Source organism: Cervus canadensis, chromosome 14 (assembly GCF_019320065.1).
Source record: "Cervus canadensis isolate Bull #8, Minnesota chromosome 14, ASM1932006v1, whole genome shotgun sequence".
Lineage (NCBI taxonomy): Eukaryota > Metazoa > Chordata > Mammalia > Artiodactyla > Cervidae > Cervus > Cervus canadensis.
Window position 1 is genome coordinate 5,748,023 of NC_057399.1, and position 14,679 is coordinate 5,762,701.

The 14,679-nt window shown below is 42.8% G+C and overlaps 1 protein-coding gene across 2 annotated transcripts in view; it reads right to left on the reverse strand.

The window, feature by feature from the left end:
* Positions 1–14,679, reverse strand: part of GALNT7 (polypeptide N-acetylgalactosaminyltransferase 7) — a 141,576-nt gene that overhangs the window by 19,284 nt on the left and 107,613 nt on the right. Inside the window, exons 4-8 of one of the 2 annotated variants that reach the window (XM_043486567.1) lie at positions 9,903–10,033; positions 9,582–9,661; positions 6,686–6,868; positions 3,406–3,523; positions 1,933–2,055 (exon numbers count right to left, since the gene is read on the reverse strand). In XM_043486567.1, the coding sequence (XP_043342502.1) occupies positions 1,933–2,055; positions 3,406–3,523; positions 6,686–6,868; positions 9,582–9,661; positions 9,903–10,033 (635 nt within the window). Of the gene's footprint in view, positions 1–1,932; positions 2,056–3,405; positions 3,524–6,353; positions 6,537–6,685; positions 6,869–9,581; positions 9,662–9,902; positions 10,034–14,679 lie in introns of both variants that reach the window. The other variant, XM_043486566.1, reaches the window with a different exon arrangement.

Below are 14,679 nucleotides of genomic sequence, written 5' to 3' on the forward strand. Positions count from 1 at the left end.
GCTCCTCTGTCCATGGGATTTCCCAGGCAAAAATACTGGAGTGGGTTGCCATTTCCTTCTCCAGGAGATCTTCCCGACCCAGGGACTGAACCTGCCTCTCCTCCAGTGCAAGCAGACTCTCTACTGTCTAAGCCACCAGGGAAACTCCTTCGGATAATAAGTTAATCTGTGTGAAGCATTTAGATTTTTGTACACACTCAGCTCTCACGAAGTGCCGGCTCTCAGTGATACCAGTGTCATTTTCAGGGACTTTGCATATCACCTCTCAGCTGACAGCCATCTGCATAGAAGGGTCTATGCAGGCAGTGGACGTCAGATTCAGTTTTCAAGGGAATAACCCTGACGGGGAGTGGAGATGGCCTGAGGGGGGGTACTGAGGGGGTGGGTGAGCACCCATGGGAGGGCTGAGGGCCTTTGCTGGGCAAGGAGAGACTGGAACAGGGGCCGTGTGGGAGGTGGGAGGTGGTGAAGGGACTGCCTGCCTTCTTATCTCACCTCGTGGGCCCAGGGGTCACAGAAAAAGGAACCATCCTTAAGGAAAAGTTAAAGGCTCAGCTCTGACAGTGCTCAGACGTTTTGTCTGAGGTCCACCTAAGATGAGGTTCTAGGGAATTCCCTGGAGGACCGGTGGTTAGAGCTCTATGCTTTCACTGTTCGATCTCTGGTTGGGGAATTAAGATCCCATAAGCCCTGCGGTGCAGTTAAAAAAAAAAAAATTAAGAGAGGAGGAGGGTTCTGGGCAACAGCCGATGAGAGAAGTTTGCAGTTCAGAGAAGACCACTGGCTGGAGAAACAGCCCTGGAGGCTGGCGGGGACACACGGAAGCAGAGGAAGGAGGTGCTGGCGATGGCTGCATTTGCTGGGCTTTGAGAAGACCCACAGTTAACCTGACAGTGATGGGTGTTTCTGTCTCATCTCTCTCTGTTCCTTGTAGCACAGGCTTTCCTGAACTGACCTGACTTCATGAATTCCTGGTGACTGTGGGGCTGATTCCAAGGGCAGCTTCTCTTCCTGCGAGGCCGTCAGGCCTGGTGTTAACTGGAAACTCTGTCTAACAAGGCTCCGTGATGGTCATTCTTAAGATAATCTGGCCAGTCACAGGGCTGTGTTGGTTCTCATGGCCTCGTTTCTGCTTCAGTTATCTATTCCCTTTGGGGAACAGTTCTGAGTTGCAGCTGTAGCCAGAAATAGACTTCCTTCTGCTTTTGACTTGGTTAAGGGCTTTGGATGCTATTATGGAGGCCACTCAGCTCCTACGTTGCTCCATCAAGGAGTAAGGCCCTGGTCCTGCCAGCAGCGGGGCCTGTAGACTCCAGGGTGAAACTCTCCTAGTTTGTCCCTCATTTGGGGGACAAAAGATACTAAACTATTTTTAAAAAATTTTTTACTGTTATTTTTACTTTTTTTTTTTGTTTTTGTTTTTTTTGTTTACTGTTATTTTTAAACTTTTAATTTTGTATTGGGCTGTAGCTGATTGACAGTGTTGGGATAGTCAACAGAGAGGGCACTCAGCCATACAAAAGATGCTGAACTTTTACAAGCACTGTTCAAAACTTTGATTTTGTTTACTACACAACCTCCTATTATAATCACTTTACTTTTTAAAAATCAGACAAAAACAGTATTTTACTGATGTGTGAATAATAGAAATGGGTATTTTCTTTCCAACTATTTTCCTATAGTGTTAGCTTTTAAAAATTAATTTGAGGTATCTTTACAGAAAATACTCAATATAGGAATGATAATCAGAGTAGGATACAAGGAATAATCTTAAACAGTAAGAAGTTTCACAAATAAGTCTAGCCTAAGTTAAAAGTGACACCCAGCGTGACAGCTTCAAAGGTGTCACCCAGCCATCAAGTTGACATTAAGTGACCATGTGGCACGTACGTGTCAGCTCCCCGCCTCCCCACTTTTAACCAAAAGACTCACCTTTAGGGTAGGAGAAGACCCAACGTAGACAGGTGGAGGATTCCCCTGCCAGCCCTCAAGACGGTAGATGTGCCCGACACGGGAACAAGGGACAAAGAGCAGCTTGCCCCCACACTGCCAGATCTGTCAGGAAAGACACATGTGCAGCTGTTTCAAATGCCAGCTCTGTCTTACGAAACCTAAACTAGATTGTGTTCACTGGGAATTTACACACCAAACGGATCCTGCAATGACTTCCTGTTTCTCGAGCTCACAAACTAACAGAGAGGCTGCTGGGGAACACAGGTGTGCCCGGGCCCCAGGACCCCTCCCTGAGTTCCTGCAGCAGCCGATTCGCCCCCAAGGTGACCTGCAGAGCCACACAGACCTCCCAGTCCTCACACCCTGTAACCCCCCTCCCCGCTCCACCAGCTAACACGGCTCCCACGGGGGCGTGTTCTGATCAAGGCCTCACCAGTTCCGGCACCTCTGCTCCCCTCTGCCCTCACTGCCCTATTTATAGTAGGAGATTATGCTGCTCAAGGGCAGCCGGGGGTCATGCCCTCCCCCTCAGGCTCTCTGATGGTTCCCACTGCCTGCTGGATTAGCAACAGTGTAATAGCAGTGGAGGCTCCTCACTGTGGCCCTAAAATCCCTGCCCACATGGTCTTCCCCGTCATCTGGGTCTGATTCACACAATGGCTTCTGCCACCGGTCCTGTCTCCTGAACTCTCATATCCCTGCCCTGTGCCTTTTCCCCCAACCAATCTCACGCCCATCTTCCTAGTTTTGCCTTGAACACTTCCTCCAGCAGGATCCCACCAACTGCTCCTTTATCTCATCAGCTGAATGTGGGTCCATCTTCTAATTGTGTTACGAGTTTAAGTAGAATTCCCATCTCTTATCGACTGTAAGTTCCTTGACAGCGAGGACTGGGTTTCTCCTCTCATCCCTCACGGTGCTGAGCTCCAGACATTCAAGACAAGTTGAACACTTATCTGTTCAACTCAAACCGGAACACCACTCTCTTTCTTTGGGGAAGTGGGTGGGGAGCTGCAGCTCCCGTCTCAGTGTGAGGATGCACAGTCCCTGCTGGGGTCTGCCTCTGTCCTGAAGCCTCCTGTCCTACAGGGAGGGAAGGCAGCTTCAGCAGCTGACGGTCAAATGGGACCCCGGCACCTGCTCATTCCCCCAGGGGCCCTGATAACAAAAGGCTCCGGTATGGAAAGCCTTTGGGGGAGGGCTGGGGGATGGGAGAGGAGCTATTTTTATTCTGGTGGCTTGCTGGCCTCGTTTTCAGCTGAGCCATGTACATATGTAGTTGGAGCTTGCATTTTTTCCCCAAAAGGCAAGTATGTTTGCTAGTCATTCCTTATAATTTAGAGAAATGCATTAAACAGTCCCCCCAAACCCTGAAAGAAACCAGCCTTGTCTGATAGTCAAAAGAATCAGTAACTGCTTGGAAAAATTTCAGTTGTTTAAATGAAATGTTACCTTGTATGAGATCTCAAAGTTTTCACCACCCCAAATCTGGAGGCCTGGATCATAGAGACCCAGTTCAAAGAAGAAGTCTCTTTCGATGGCAAATAACCCTCCAGCCATGGCTGGAGACCTAAGGGAAAGAAATGCTGAAACAACTTTGAAAGACAAATGCCCAAGACCCCTTCAACCACAGACAACAAGGCTTTTTGCAATACAGCTAAGTAATGCGTAGAAGAGACAAAACTGATGGCCAAACATTAAGGAATTATAAAGCCTTCACCAAACAATTCTGTTCATAACTCCTTATGAATTCACTACAATTTTTAACTGAAATGGTATTATTATATATTTCATCACAAATTAGAGTATTACATCATTTCGCCATTAGAGGGCATCTTAGTTCCTTGGTTGACTTAAAAATTAAGCCTTGTGAGTTAAAAAAGAATTTTCACTTTCACACCTCAAAAGGACTGAGCCATAAGCCGTGGTTGGCTAAATGTTCCCGCAATGATTTATGAGTCATTCTAAGATGAGTGAAACCATACACCATGGAAGTAGTATCTCATTTTTTAAACTTTATAGCTCAGGGGTTTGCCAAATAAGGGTGTAGCTCATGGGAGGACAGCCTGGGTTCATTCTGAGTTTGCAAATGTGGCACAGAGTGACACAGGAGAATGAGACAGTTATTTACTGTGTCAGGATGCACGGATGCCAAAGGGTGACTCATGGGCCTTCTTAAGTGGGATACTGAACTGGGTACTTTTTCAGGACAAGAGAAAAAAAAAAAAAAGACTTGGTAGCTTTCCACAGTGAGCCCCTCCCACCATCAGGAGACGTTAGAGGAGAATAATTTTCATCCTGTTCCCTTGGGAACAAAGGATTATCGCTGCATATGACTCAGGTGGGTCCCTCCATCAGAGCCTCTTCATCAGCACACCTAATATCAATCTATCGACAACTCCCGCTGATTCCACCGTCAACTCACACAGTGAGTTCACATCGTGAGCCCACTTCTTCCCAGCCTCACTGCCGCCACCCTAGACCACGGACGAGCCCTGCCCGTGTCCTCTTTCCTGCCCCATCTGAGCTCCTCAGGCAGCTGGGTAATGCTGCCCTGCTCTGCCGACCCCCTCCTGCCCCAGGGCCAGTCTCCTGCCACGTCCTCCCTTCCCGCTGCTCACAGGGCTGGCCCCTCACCCCTCAGGGCCGGCCTCAGGAACACCTTCTGGGCTGCCCTTCTCACCACTCGTCCTACTTGCTGCTCTAGAGTCACTCCTGTAGTGAACTGTTTAATCTCTGTCTCGCCTGCTGCGTGGTAAGTGCCACGAGGGAACACGGCTCATTAAAGGGAAATGTCATCACATCAGGGGAAAGTCATCCTCTCAAAGGCTTTTCTTCTCCAAGTACGCGGCTGAACTCACTAAATAGCACTGGTGCATTTTCAGTTATATTTTCATACCACGTTTATTTAACTGTCATTTAACATTATTATGACTATGCCCTTTTGATCTTTAAACATATTCCCACTTATCTCAGTACATATTTGAAAAACGTATCTTCATGTGAAAGCCAGTGAGTTATTTAAAGGGAAACCTTCCTTAAATTTTTCTAGCACATTTTAAAAAATTCTCTTTACTAGCCCATGGGTTTGGCGGGAATATTCCTGTAGTCACCACCCCTTATTTTTTCCCTCTCAGAATTCTTTGAGAGTCAGGTTAAGCAGATCAGTGGCAGGCTCTTGGACAATTTTGGGGGGGGGGGGAACCTCAAACGGAAATTTGGAAAATGTCACATAAAGCTGAAAGGTTGTATAATTTCCTTATGTTTGCCATTTCAGTCTCCTGGTATCACGACATGCCCAGACCCCACCAGCTTTTTGCATGACATCAGACACTGTCCCCAAACTGAGTTCAAGCATCATCAGTAACATAACAGGAAGAGAGAGACCAAAAGCAGAACCATAAGATCAGAAAAATAAAATTAGACACATTTAGAAACCTACACTAGCATCTAACTAAACAATTCATTTGGGGCCAGTCTAAAAGATGGTAAAAATGTTCCAGTAAAAAAGACCAAAAAGAGAGAAGAGCATAAATTGTTCTATTTGAAGAGGCACAAGAAGGGAGAAAGGAAGATTCTGGAATAATGTCCCTTTTAATCAAATGCTCTTCTGAAAATGAAGTCTTATGACTTCAGTTATAGCAATCTTGTGTAACATTTCCCAAAGTCATGTATTTTTATTCATCAAATTTAACTGGCATAAAATTAGTATATAAAACAAAAGAAAGAAAAAAAAATCTTGTTACTGCCTTTTGTTGTTAACACTACCCTCCAAGGCATCAAAGTAGACACAAAACTTGGATGGTAAGTAAAATTTACACATTTTAAACTTATAGAATGATATTATTGTCAAAAGAACAAATTTCCATGTCTAGTCCACTTCCCAGGTGGGCTCAGTGGTAAAGAACTGCCAATGCAGGAGAGATGGGTTCAATTCCTCGGTCAGGACAATCCCTGGAGGAGGAAATAGCAACCTATTCCAGTACTCTTGCCTGGGGAATCCCACGGACAGTGGGGCCTGGCCGGCTACAGTCCATGGGATCGAAAAGTCAGACAGGACTTAGCACTAAACAAAAGAACAAAAACCTATTAGAAGACTGCAAAGCTTTTCCTTTTTTTCACCTGTATTTGGAACTGATATCATAAAACATGCCCACCCTCCAAGTCTACCCCCAAATGGAGCTTGCTTTTAAGAAGAAAGCAACCACAAAGATGAAAGGGTGAATTTAAACCCCTGAAACAGCAAAGAAAGAAATCCTTTCAGAGTCTGAGACAGCATCTACAGTATTATATATATATATATACACATATACATATATATATATATTTAGCTTGGCAAGAGGTTAATAGGTTAGCAGCGACTGGAGAAGAGAAAACAAGGTAAGTGATTTAGTGATTACCGATATGGTTCAGTTTTTGTCTTTCTCAGTCTCTTCTCTCGGGGTGTCAGAGGCACCCGTTTCCAGAGCATACTCCAGTCCCACGCTCCTCGGGCATACCCATCTTCGTCACCACCCCCTTGGGGCACAATTTCATATGTGTTGCCATTTATGACATCTATGATCGGCACAGTGCAAATGGTTCTGTGTTGTGTTGTTGATGGATGGCAGCGAAGATGAAATGCAAGGGCGTGTGGGGACCCACGTGTTTACACCAGGACATGGGGAAGGAAGAAAAAAAAGTACTTAGAGAGAAACATTCCACGTTAAGAAGAGGAAGTAGTGAGCTTTACCGATAAGGTTCAGTTTTATGTTTTCTTTTGGCCTTTTCCTTGTGACTCAGGGGGATTCGCTTCCATAGCAAACTCCAGTCCCAGGCCCCTCTGGCAAAACCATCTTCATCCCCACCTTGCTGAGGCTCAATGGAATAGTCATTCCCATCTATGTAATCTATTAGAGGCACAGTGCATGTGGTTCTGAAACATTTACAGAAAATGAAAAAGCATTTAAGAAACCCAACACTTACTAGTTGAGCGGGTCTAACTGTATTATCTCTTGTTATTCTGGGTTGCTCTATTTTTTCCCCCCACTAAGGGACCTTAGGGCTTCCCTAATGGCTCAGACAGTAAAGAATCCACCTGCAATGCAGCAGATGCAGGTTTGACCCCTGGATCAGGAAGATCCCCTGGAGAAGGAAATGGCAACCCACTCCAGTATCCTTGCCTGCAGAATCCCATGGACAGAGAAGCCTGGAAGGCTACATTCCATGGGGTTGCAAAACAGTCAGACACAATTTAGCAAGTAAGCAGCAGCAGAGGACATTAATATCCAATGGGAGATAGACTGAACGAATGCCTTGAAAAGTCAAGGAGGCTGTTTTCATAATAAAAGGGGAGAGGGGACATCCCTGGGCTCACAGACAAATGTTGGGGACACAGAGCCGTGTCCTTGAACTTAGCAGCGTTTCCTCATTTTCACTCTGGTCCTACAGGCACCCTCTCTTGGTAACTTCATATTATTTACCAGGCTTCCCTGCCCATTTTTTTCCCTACTTGGCCCTCCATTCAAAATGAGAGAGAGAGAGAGAGAGAGAGAGAGAGAGAGAGTGTGTGTGTGTGTGTGTGGTGATGTGTGGTGTGTGTGTGTGTGTGTGTGTGCTGGTTGTGTGTTGTGTTGTGTGTGTGTGTGTGTGTGGATGTGTGTGTGTGTGTGTGTGTGTGTGGTGTGTGTGTGTGTGTGTGTGTGTGTTGTGTGTGTTGTGTGTGTGTGTGTGTGTGTGTGTGTGTGTGTGTGTGTGTGTGTGTGTGTGTGTGTGTGTGTGTGTGTGTGTGTGTGTGTGTGTGTGTATTCCCTGGTGGTCCTGTGGTTAAGGCGTCAAGCTCCCAAAGCAGGGGGGCACGGGTTCGATCCTTGGTTGGGGAACTATCAGGAAACTAAGAGCCCACCTGCCTCATAAGGCCTGGCCTAAGACATAAAACAAATATAAATAAATAAAGATTACAGTTTCTTAAAAAAAGAAAAAAGATGAGTGGGTGTGTGTAGAAAGATAATACCTGCAACACTTTCAGCAGTGCTCCCAACTTTTTGCTGCTTTTTACTTCTTTGGAAGAAGTTGTTATGTAAATCTGTTTCTGTACATTTACTCAATCTTCTATCCTACTTCTTTTATTGCAAAAAATTAGCTTTTATCACACACACACACATACAAAATCCCTCAAAACCTGCTGAATAGCATAAATAGTGGCCTGAGAATTTGGAGCAAAAAAAAAAAAAACCTTTTTTCTGGGCTTCATAAAAATGCTAGTGCTATATGACTAATTAGGTATAGTGCCAACTCTGCTAAGATAATTGGTACACTGCTTGTTCTGGTGTTCATTTCATCAGGAAGGGTTTTAAAAGGCATCTCCTAAAATGGAGATTACAGTTTTTTACACCCATGGTTAAGGTGCGTTTTAGATGTTTAGAAACCAAAGAGAAGGGGAAAATCCTTGGGGTTCAGACTTTCGACACAGGGGCTTTATTCCCTCCTGTGGACTCCTGAGGCCAGTGGAGGGTCAGGAGGATGACCTCACTCACCCTGCCCACACCCCAGAGGACAGCCCACTCTCACCAGGAGAGGGGAAGGCTGGTTATCTCTCCTCGTGAGAGTCTCGTGATGCTTGGATTTCTAAGTATGCAGGGGAAGGTGTCCCAGAGGGATCTCAGGTGGATTCTTTATAAACTGTCGGAGCTGGGGCAAGTTCATGAATTTCTCTCAGTCTCAGCATCCTCTTTAGTTAAAGAGAGGTAGTAATATCTATTTTGCGAGGTTGCAGTGAGGATAGAATCAGACAGCACGTAGAGCTAGATCATTGTTGACAGATCCTGGGATGATACAGTCCTCTGAAAGGTCTTCCTCTGACTCAGGCCACAGACACAGGGACATGTCTTATTTACTTCTTAAAATTTCCATTTTAAGTAATTTATTTGTTTTTGGCCGCTGTGGGATCTTAGTTCCCCGACCAGGGACAGAACCCACGTACCCGGCATTGGAAGTGTGGAGTCTTAACCACTAGACTGCCAAGGAAGTCCCCCTTTATTTTTTTCTAGATTCTGAAATAGTAAGGAGTCTGGACTGAAAGCAGGGAAGGCTTTGGGAACCAGAAGACTGGTACTGCTGTTAACAGTTTCAGATCCGCTGTAAACTGAATGGTGATCACTACGTTCCCAAGGGACAGCTGTCCACTTCTAAGCTTTACAGGTCATGTGGAAATCCAAGGCTGTGACACATGACAGCTGGCCCATACTATGTAAAATAATCATTTCCAAGGTCAGACAAAAACCAATGGGCATAATTTCAAAGCATGCTCCTTCAAGTCTTCAGAATGTTACCACAGTGTGGAGGGGGCAGTTAACATTACTCTCAGAGCAAACTTGCGGAGCTGGAGGAAGTCTCTTTACTGACCCAACCATAAGGAGATTCTAAATGAGATGTCCTGGGCTTATTCCAAGTGTCTAACTGCCTGCATGTGACTCAGTCCCACGTTTCTGCCAAGCTCCACTCAGGGAAACAACTAGCTAGAAAATCATACTCAACACACAACTTGATACACTGAATGGAAATGAAATCAGGATGGGAATATTATTTGTCCTTCTAGGATGAGGTTTACTGTTCAACCAGGAAGGGAAATAAAAGCAAGGTAATGTTACCTGTCCTTAGATATGGGAGCTACAAGTGGTGCATACCAGTTAACCGCCACCTCACAGTGGGCATCGAGGTATATCAAAACCTTAAAAAAAAAAAGAGGCAGGGTGAAAAAAAACTTACCTACAGGACGTCATCTATCACATACAATTTTAAACCAGATGCTAAGATAAACTGGCCATAGAGTCAATTTTGATATTCAAGTTGTCTGCTTAAGTTAGCATTTTCATTTAAATTTTTAAAAGTTAAAATGGTACCTAAAAATGTACATGATCTATTAGTTACAAAATCTAAAATAGACACAACAAATATTGAATGTTTCCTACCTGTCCAAGTTTGGCCTTCTGGGCACCGATACTTCGTGCCTGAATTAAACCTTCTCTTCTCTCATTTCGAAATACCTTGACTAGGCCATTCCACAGCTTAATATAGTCATCCAGTTTTTCTTTTAAGTGTTCTATGAATAAAAAAGTCAGTCAATATTATACATTATATTTGTGGTTATAGATCAGTTAAGCTATCATTTTTCTCAAGAAACAAGGACAGGCAACAGGTCAGTAATTTTACACAGAAGCATGCTCAATGTTAATGTATAGAGAAGCAAGGTGAAGTGTATTATTAAAGTTAAAATTCTGAGCTTAATACACCTATGGAGAACTATTAATAGTTAGCCTGAGAATGATCAAAACTCTAAACATACAGAACAAGCAATGACTAAGCCAACTAACATGAAAACTTAAAATGATTCAGATGTTAATATCCTATCTAAAAGCTTTCAGGCACCAATAGTTCTTTGGCTTTTGGCAGAAGCAATGGTTCAGGATTTCTGAAGATACACTTCCTATAAATAACATTACACAGCCTCTTGGAATCCATACAGGGTATAGGTTAACATTTGTTTCTGAGCCATCCTCCCCCTACAATCAGTGATGAAGGGAGTAGTCTTGATGTGATGATCAATATAGTACCAATCAAGCTGGCAAATAACAATAAAAAAAATCCCACCTTCTCTGTATTTTAAGCATCAACACATGTGTGCATGTGTGTGCACTAAGTCACTTCAGTCATGTCCGACTCTGCAACCCTATAAACTGTAGCCCACCAGGCTTCTCTCTCCATGAGATTTTCCAAGCAAGAATACTGGAGTGGGTTGCCATTTCCTTCTCCAGGGGATCTTCTGGACCCAGAGATTGAAGCTGTGCCTCTTACGTCTCCTGCACTAGCCAGCAGGTTCTTTACCACTAGCGCCAACTGGGAAGCCCCCAACAAGTGTGTATGTGTAAATATTTATAAATATATATTTATATATTATAAATTTATGTATTCATACTTGTATAAATTCATGTATAAATAAATATATCATGTATAAATAAATATAAATTTATAAATAAATATTTACACATTTATCTAATAAATACATGTATCATTTACATATTCATGGATGTATATATGGGCTTCCCTGGTGACTCAGTAGTAAAGAATCCACCTGCAGTGCAGGAGACGCAGGAGACACAGGAGACCTGGGTTCAATCCCTGGGTGGGGAAGATCCCCTGGAGAAAGAAATGGCTACCCACTCTTGTATTTTGGCTTGGGGAATTCTATGGACAGAGGAGCCTGACAGGCTACAGTCCATAAAGTCACAAAGAGTCGGATACAACCGAAACTAAAGCAACTGAGTATGCACTCACACAAGCATGCACATGAAGAGAAAAGTGAAAGTCGCATCCGACTCTTTGTGACCCCATGGACTATACAGTCCATGGAATTCTCCAGGCCAGAATACTGGAGTGGGTAGCCTTTCCCTTCTCCAGGGGCTCTTCCCAACCCAGGGATCAAACCCAGGTCTCTCCCATTGCAGGCGGATTCTTTACCAGCTGAGCCACAAGGGAAGACCAAGAATACTGGAGTGGATAGCCAATCCCTTCTCCAGGGGTTCTTCCAGACCCAAGAATCGAACTGGGGTCTCCTGCATTGCAGGTGGATTCTTTACCAACTGAGCTATCAGGAAAGCCCTACACACACACACACACACACACACACACACACACACACAAATGCACACACACATGTTTGTAATTTGGTAGAGAAAATTTTGGGTTATAAAAACAAGATACATTTGTTAAACTTTCCATCTTGGCTTCTGAGCTGCAACAAAATGGTTTTTGTTTGTATCATTATGAGCCCATGAAATTGGTTCATCACAGCCACAACTAATTCCTGGACTGTTAAAGACGTTTCTTGAGTCACAAAAGTTCTTTTCAAGTTATTTAAAATTTTAGCCCACTAATACAAAAACAAGGCAAAAAACATCTGTATTTAGTGAAGAGCTAGTGGTTAATGGGCAATTCAAGCTGTATACTTAATACTTCACTCATTTTTAAGGAGCTTATAATTAGCAAGACACCCACACATGAGTATTCAAAATTGAGAAGAAAAAAATTTTTCTTTCTCTATTTTGGCGTCCAGTTTTAATGAGAATTATAAATAAAATTCTCATGCTGAATTACAATTTTTCCCCAGAAAGTCTTGGTAATTTTCCCTTCAGTAAAAGGGTTTTTTTGTTTGTTTGTTTTTAAAGCTCTTACTTTACTTTTTTTTTTTTAAGTTCAGTACAGCCCTAAATTGTTTTTTTCCAAAGCCCTTCTGAATTGCCTTAGGTATTTTTTCATGTATGTTATCTAAATAAATCTAAAATAAATTGTTATCTCAGAAACCTGTTTCTGGGTAAGACAACTTGGTCGCCATGGGGTCTCACTGATGCCAACACCGAGACGGAGGGATCAGGGTCCCAAACAGGAAACACCTCTCCTGGGGGGTGATCATCCTGCCCAGCCTGGGACCACATGCTGGGCCACGTGACTTGCTGTGACCAATAAGAGGCAGGAGGAAATGATGAGTAGTTGTGAGCAGAAGTGCTCTTCCAGGCTCGTTTGCTAAGCCCTGCGAGGACGCATGGTCCCTGCAGCCCTTTGCTGGAGGCACAGGTGTTCTCAGAGGGGTGTTCTCAGTTTAAAGGCCTGAAACCCTTGAGTTTTGAGGACACTGTAACTTCCAGAAACTCGAGGCTTCTGAGCAGCCACCTCTTTTGTGGGGTTTTATATTAATTAGTTAAGTGTTTTGTCTTTCAGAGAAAAATTATAACTCAAAGTTTTAATTATTGAATATACTGGGAAAAGAAAACAACACTAGTTTCAGTCAAGTCATGTTTACCAAAGTGTATAATTTTACTGAGGCTAGGATTGACAGACGTCAAGGTTGTTCTGAAACTGGGAGAAGTAATTAGAGACTTTCTGAACTTCTGTCCAAGGGTAGCCCCAACCAATGGCTCTGCACTGAGAGAGGAAGATCCTATATGTAACTGCTTTTAATGTGTTACAAGAGGCTGTTAGAGATTTGGAACAATAGAAGCACTGATCACACAAAAATTAAACTGGGCAAAAAACTTAAGCACAAAATTTTGTTCTTCTTTCCTTGGGCCAAGCAAGAAAGCAAGCTTTTAGAATGGGAAACACCTTATGATGTACCTTCACTTTTTAAAAGACTATGCTGAGCTTTTTAACTTGTATTAATGATGTAGTGGTTCTTAAAATTGGTACAGGCCTGACATGGAATTTGTTATTTTTGGTAGATTTAAGTTTTGCTAAATTTAAAACACTGTTGGCACCAACAATATCACTTAAAAGCATATTATCAAATATTTATCTTGAGACAGGAATAGCATTCATAATGAAAATACTCCTACCATAGAAAATTGCAACCAAGATGTCTCAGTTAAAGGGATTTGATGACTGAAAAATATAAAGTTATACATTCTCTCTGCTCTTTACTCTAAAATTATAAATTCTCTGCTGTGATTAGTTGAAGAAAGTGATTAGGTGTATAATGAGGAGGGGAAATGGAAGTAAGTAGGTCATATTTCTATTTCTCTCCATGCTAATATACTGTGTGCAAGATCAAGATTCTGGTTGTGTCCTTTCAAAAACAGCAGAGATTTATAAACTTGGTTTAGAACTTGGAGAGTTCTAAATTACGTTTTGGAGGAAGCTTTTTTAAAGCCATTTTGAATGTTTTTTTTCATGCTGACCATGTTCTAACTTCTTTTCTAACATCCCTGGAGAAGACTCTTGAGAGTCCGTTGGACTGTAGCATTATCTATCTTTTGATATTTATGTCACTAAGAAGATATATTCAGCTTACAATAATGGATCTATTTGAAGGAGAAAAAAAAAAACCCACCCCACTTAACTGGAGAATTATTGCTCAATCTCTCCCTTGTCAAGTGGAACCAAGACTAACTGATGCCACCATAAATGCATTAGTGCTCACTCCATAAGAAGAATAAAAAGTAAAACAGTTTCCTTCTATTCAAATATCCTAAATCAAATATAGAACAAAGGAAGCTTTAGTAGATACTTTCTATTATAAACAAAATAGCCCATGGTTTCTGGTGAAATTCAATGTTTGCACCATCATTCAAATGCAAAATAAAGTGTCCGACATCTTGCGACTCCATGAATCGCAGCATGCCAGGCCTCCCTGTCCATCACCAACTCCCGGAGTTAACTCAAACCCATGTCCATCGAGTCGGTGATGCCATCCAGCCATCTCATCCTCTGTCATCCCCTTCTCCTCCTGCCCCCAATCCCTCCCAGCATCAGGGTCTTTTCCAATGAGTCAACTATACAGATCTCAGTATATAGATTTAGATAGGGCTCTGGATGACATTACAACTTACACGCCACTGCATTTTTTCAGTCATTTAATGAATTACCTTTACAATTAAATTTTTATAAAATCCAAGGCCCAAAGAATTGATATAGTACAAGACCGTGATTAAATGTGCAGACTATATAGATGGTGAGGCAGCTGTTAATTACCACCTGTCACCTCTGGCAAGTTACTTAACATGTCTTAGTTTTAAGTGCAAAATGAAAATGAATGATATCTCTCACAAGGATTACTGTCAGAACTAAAGAAACTAATTCACATACAATGCTTAGCACAGTGCCAACTTGTTGATTATAGATGCTATCAATGGATACCATTAATTTTTACAGTATTTTGAGATTACATGTTTGCGACTATTTATAATTTAAGCTTAC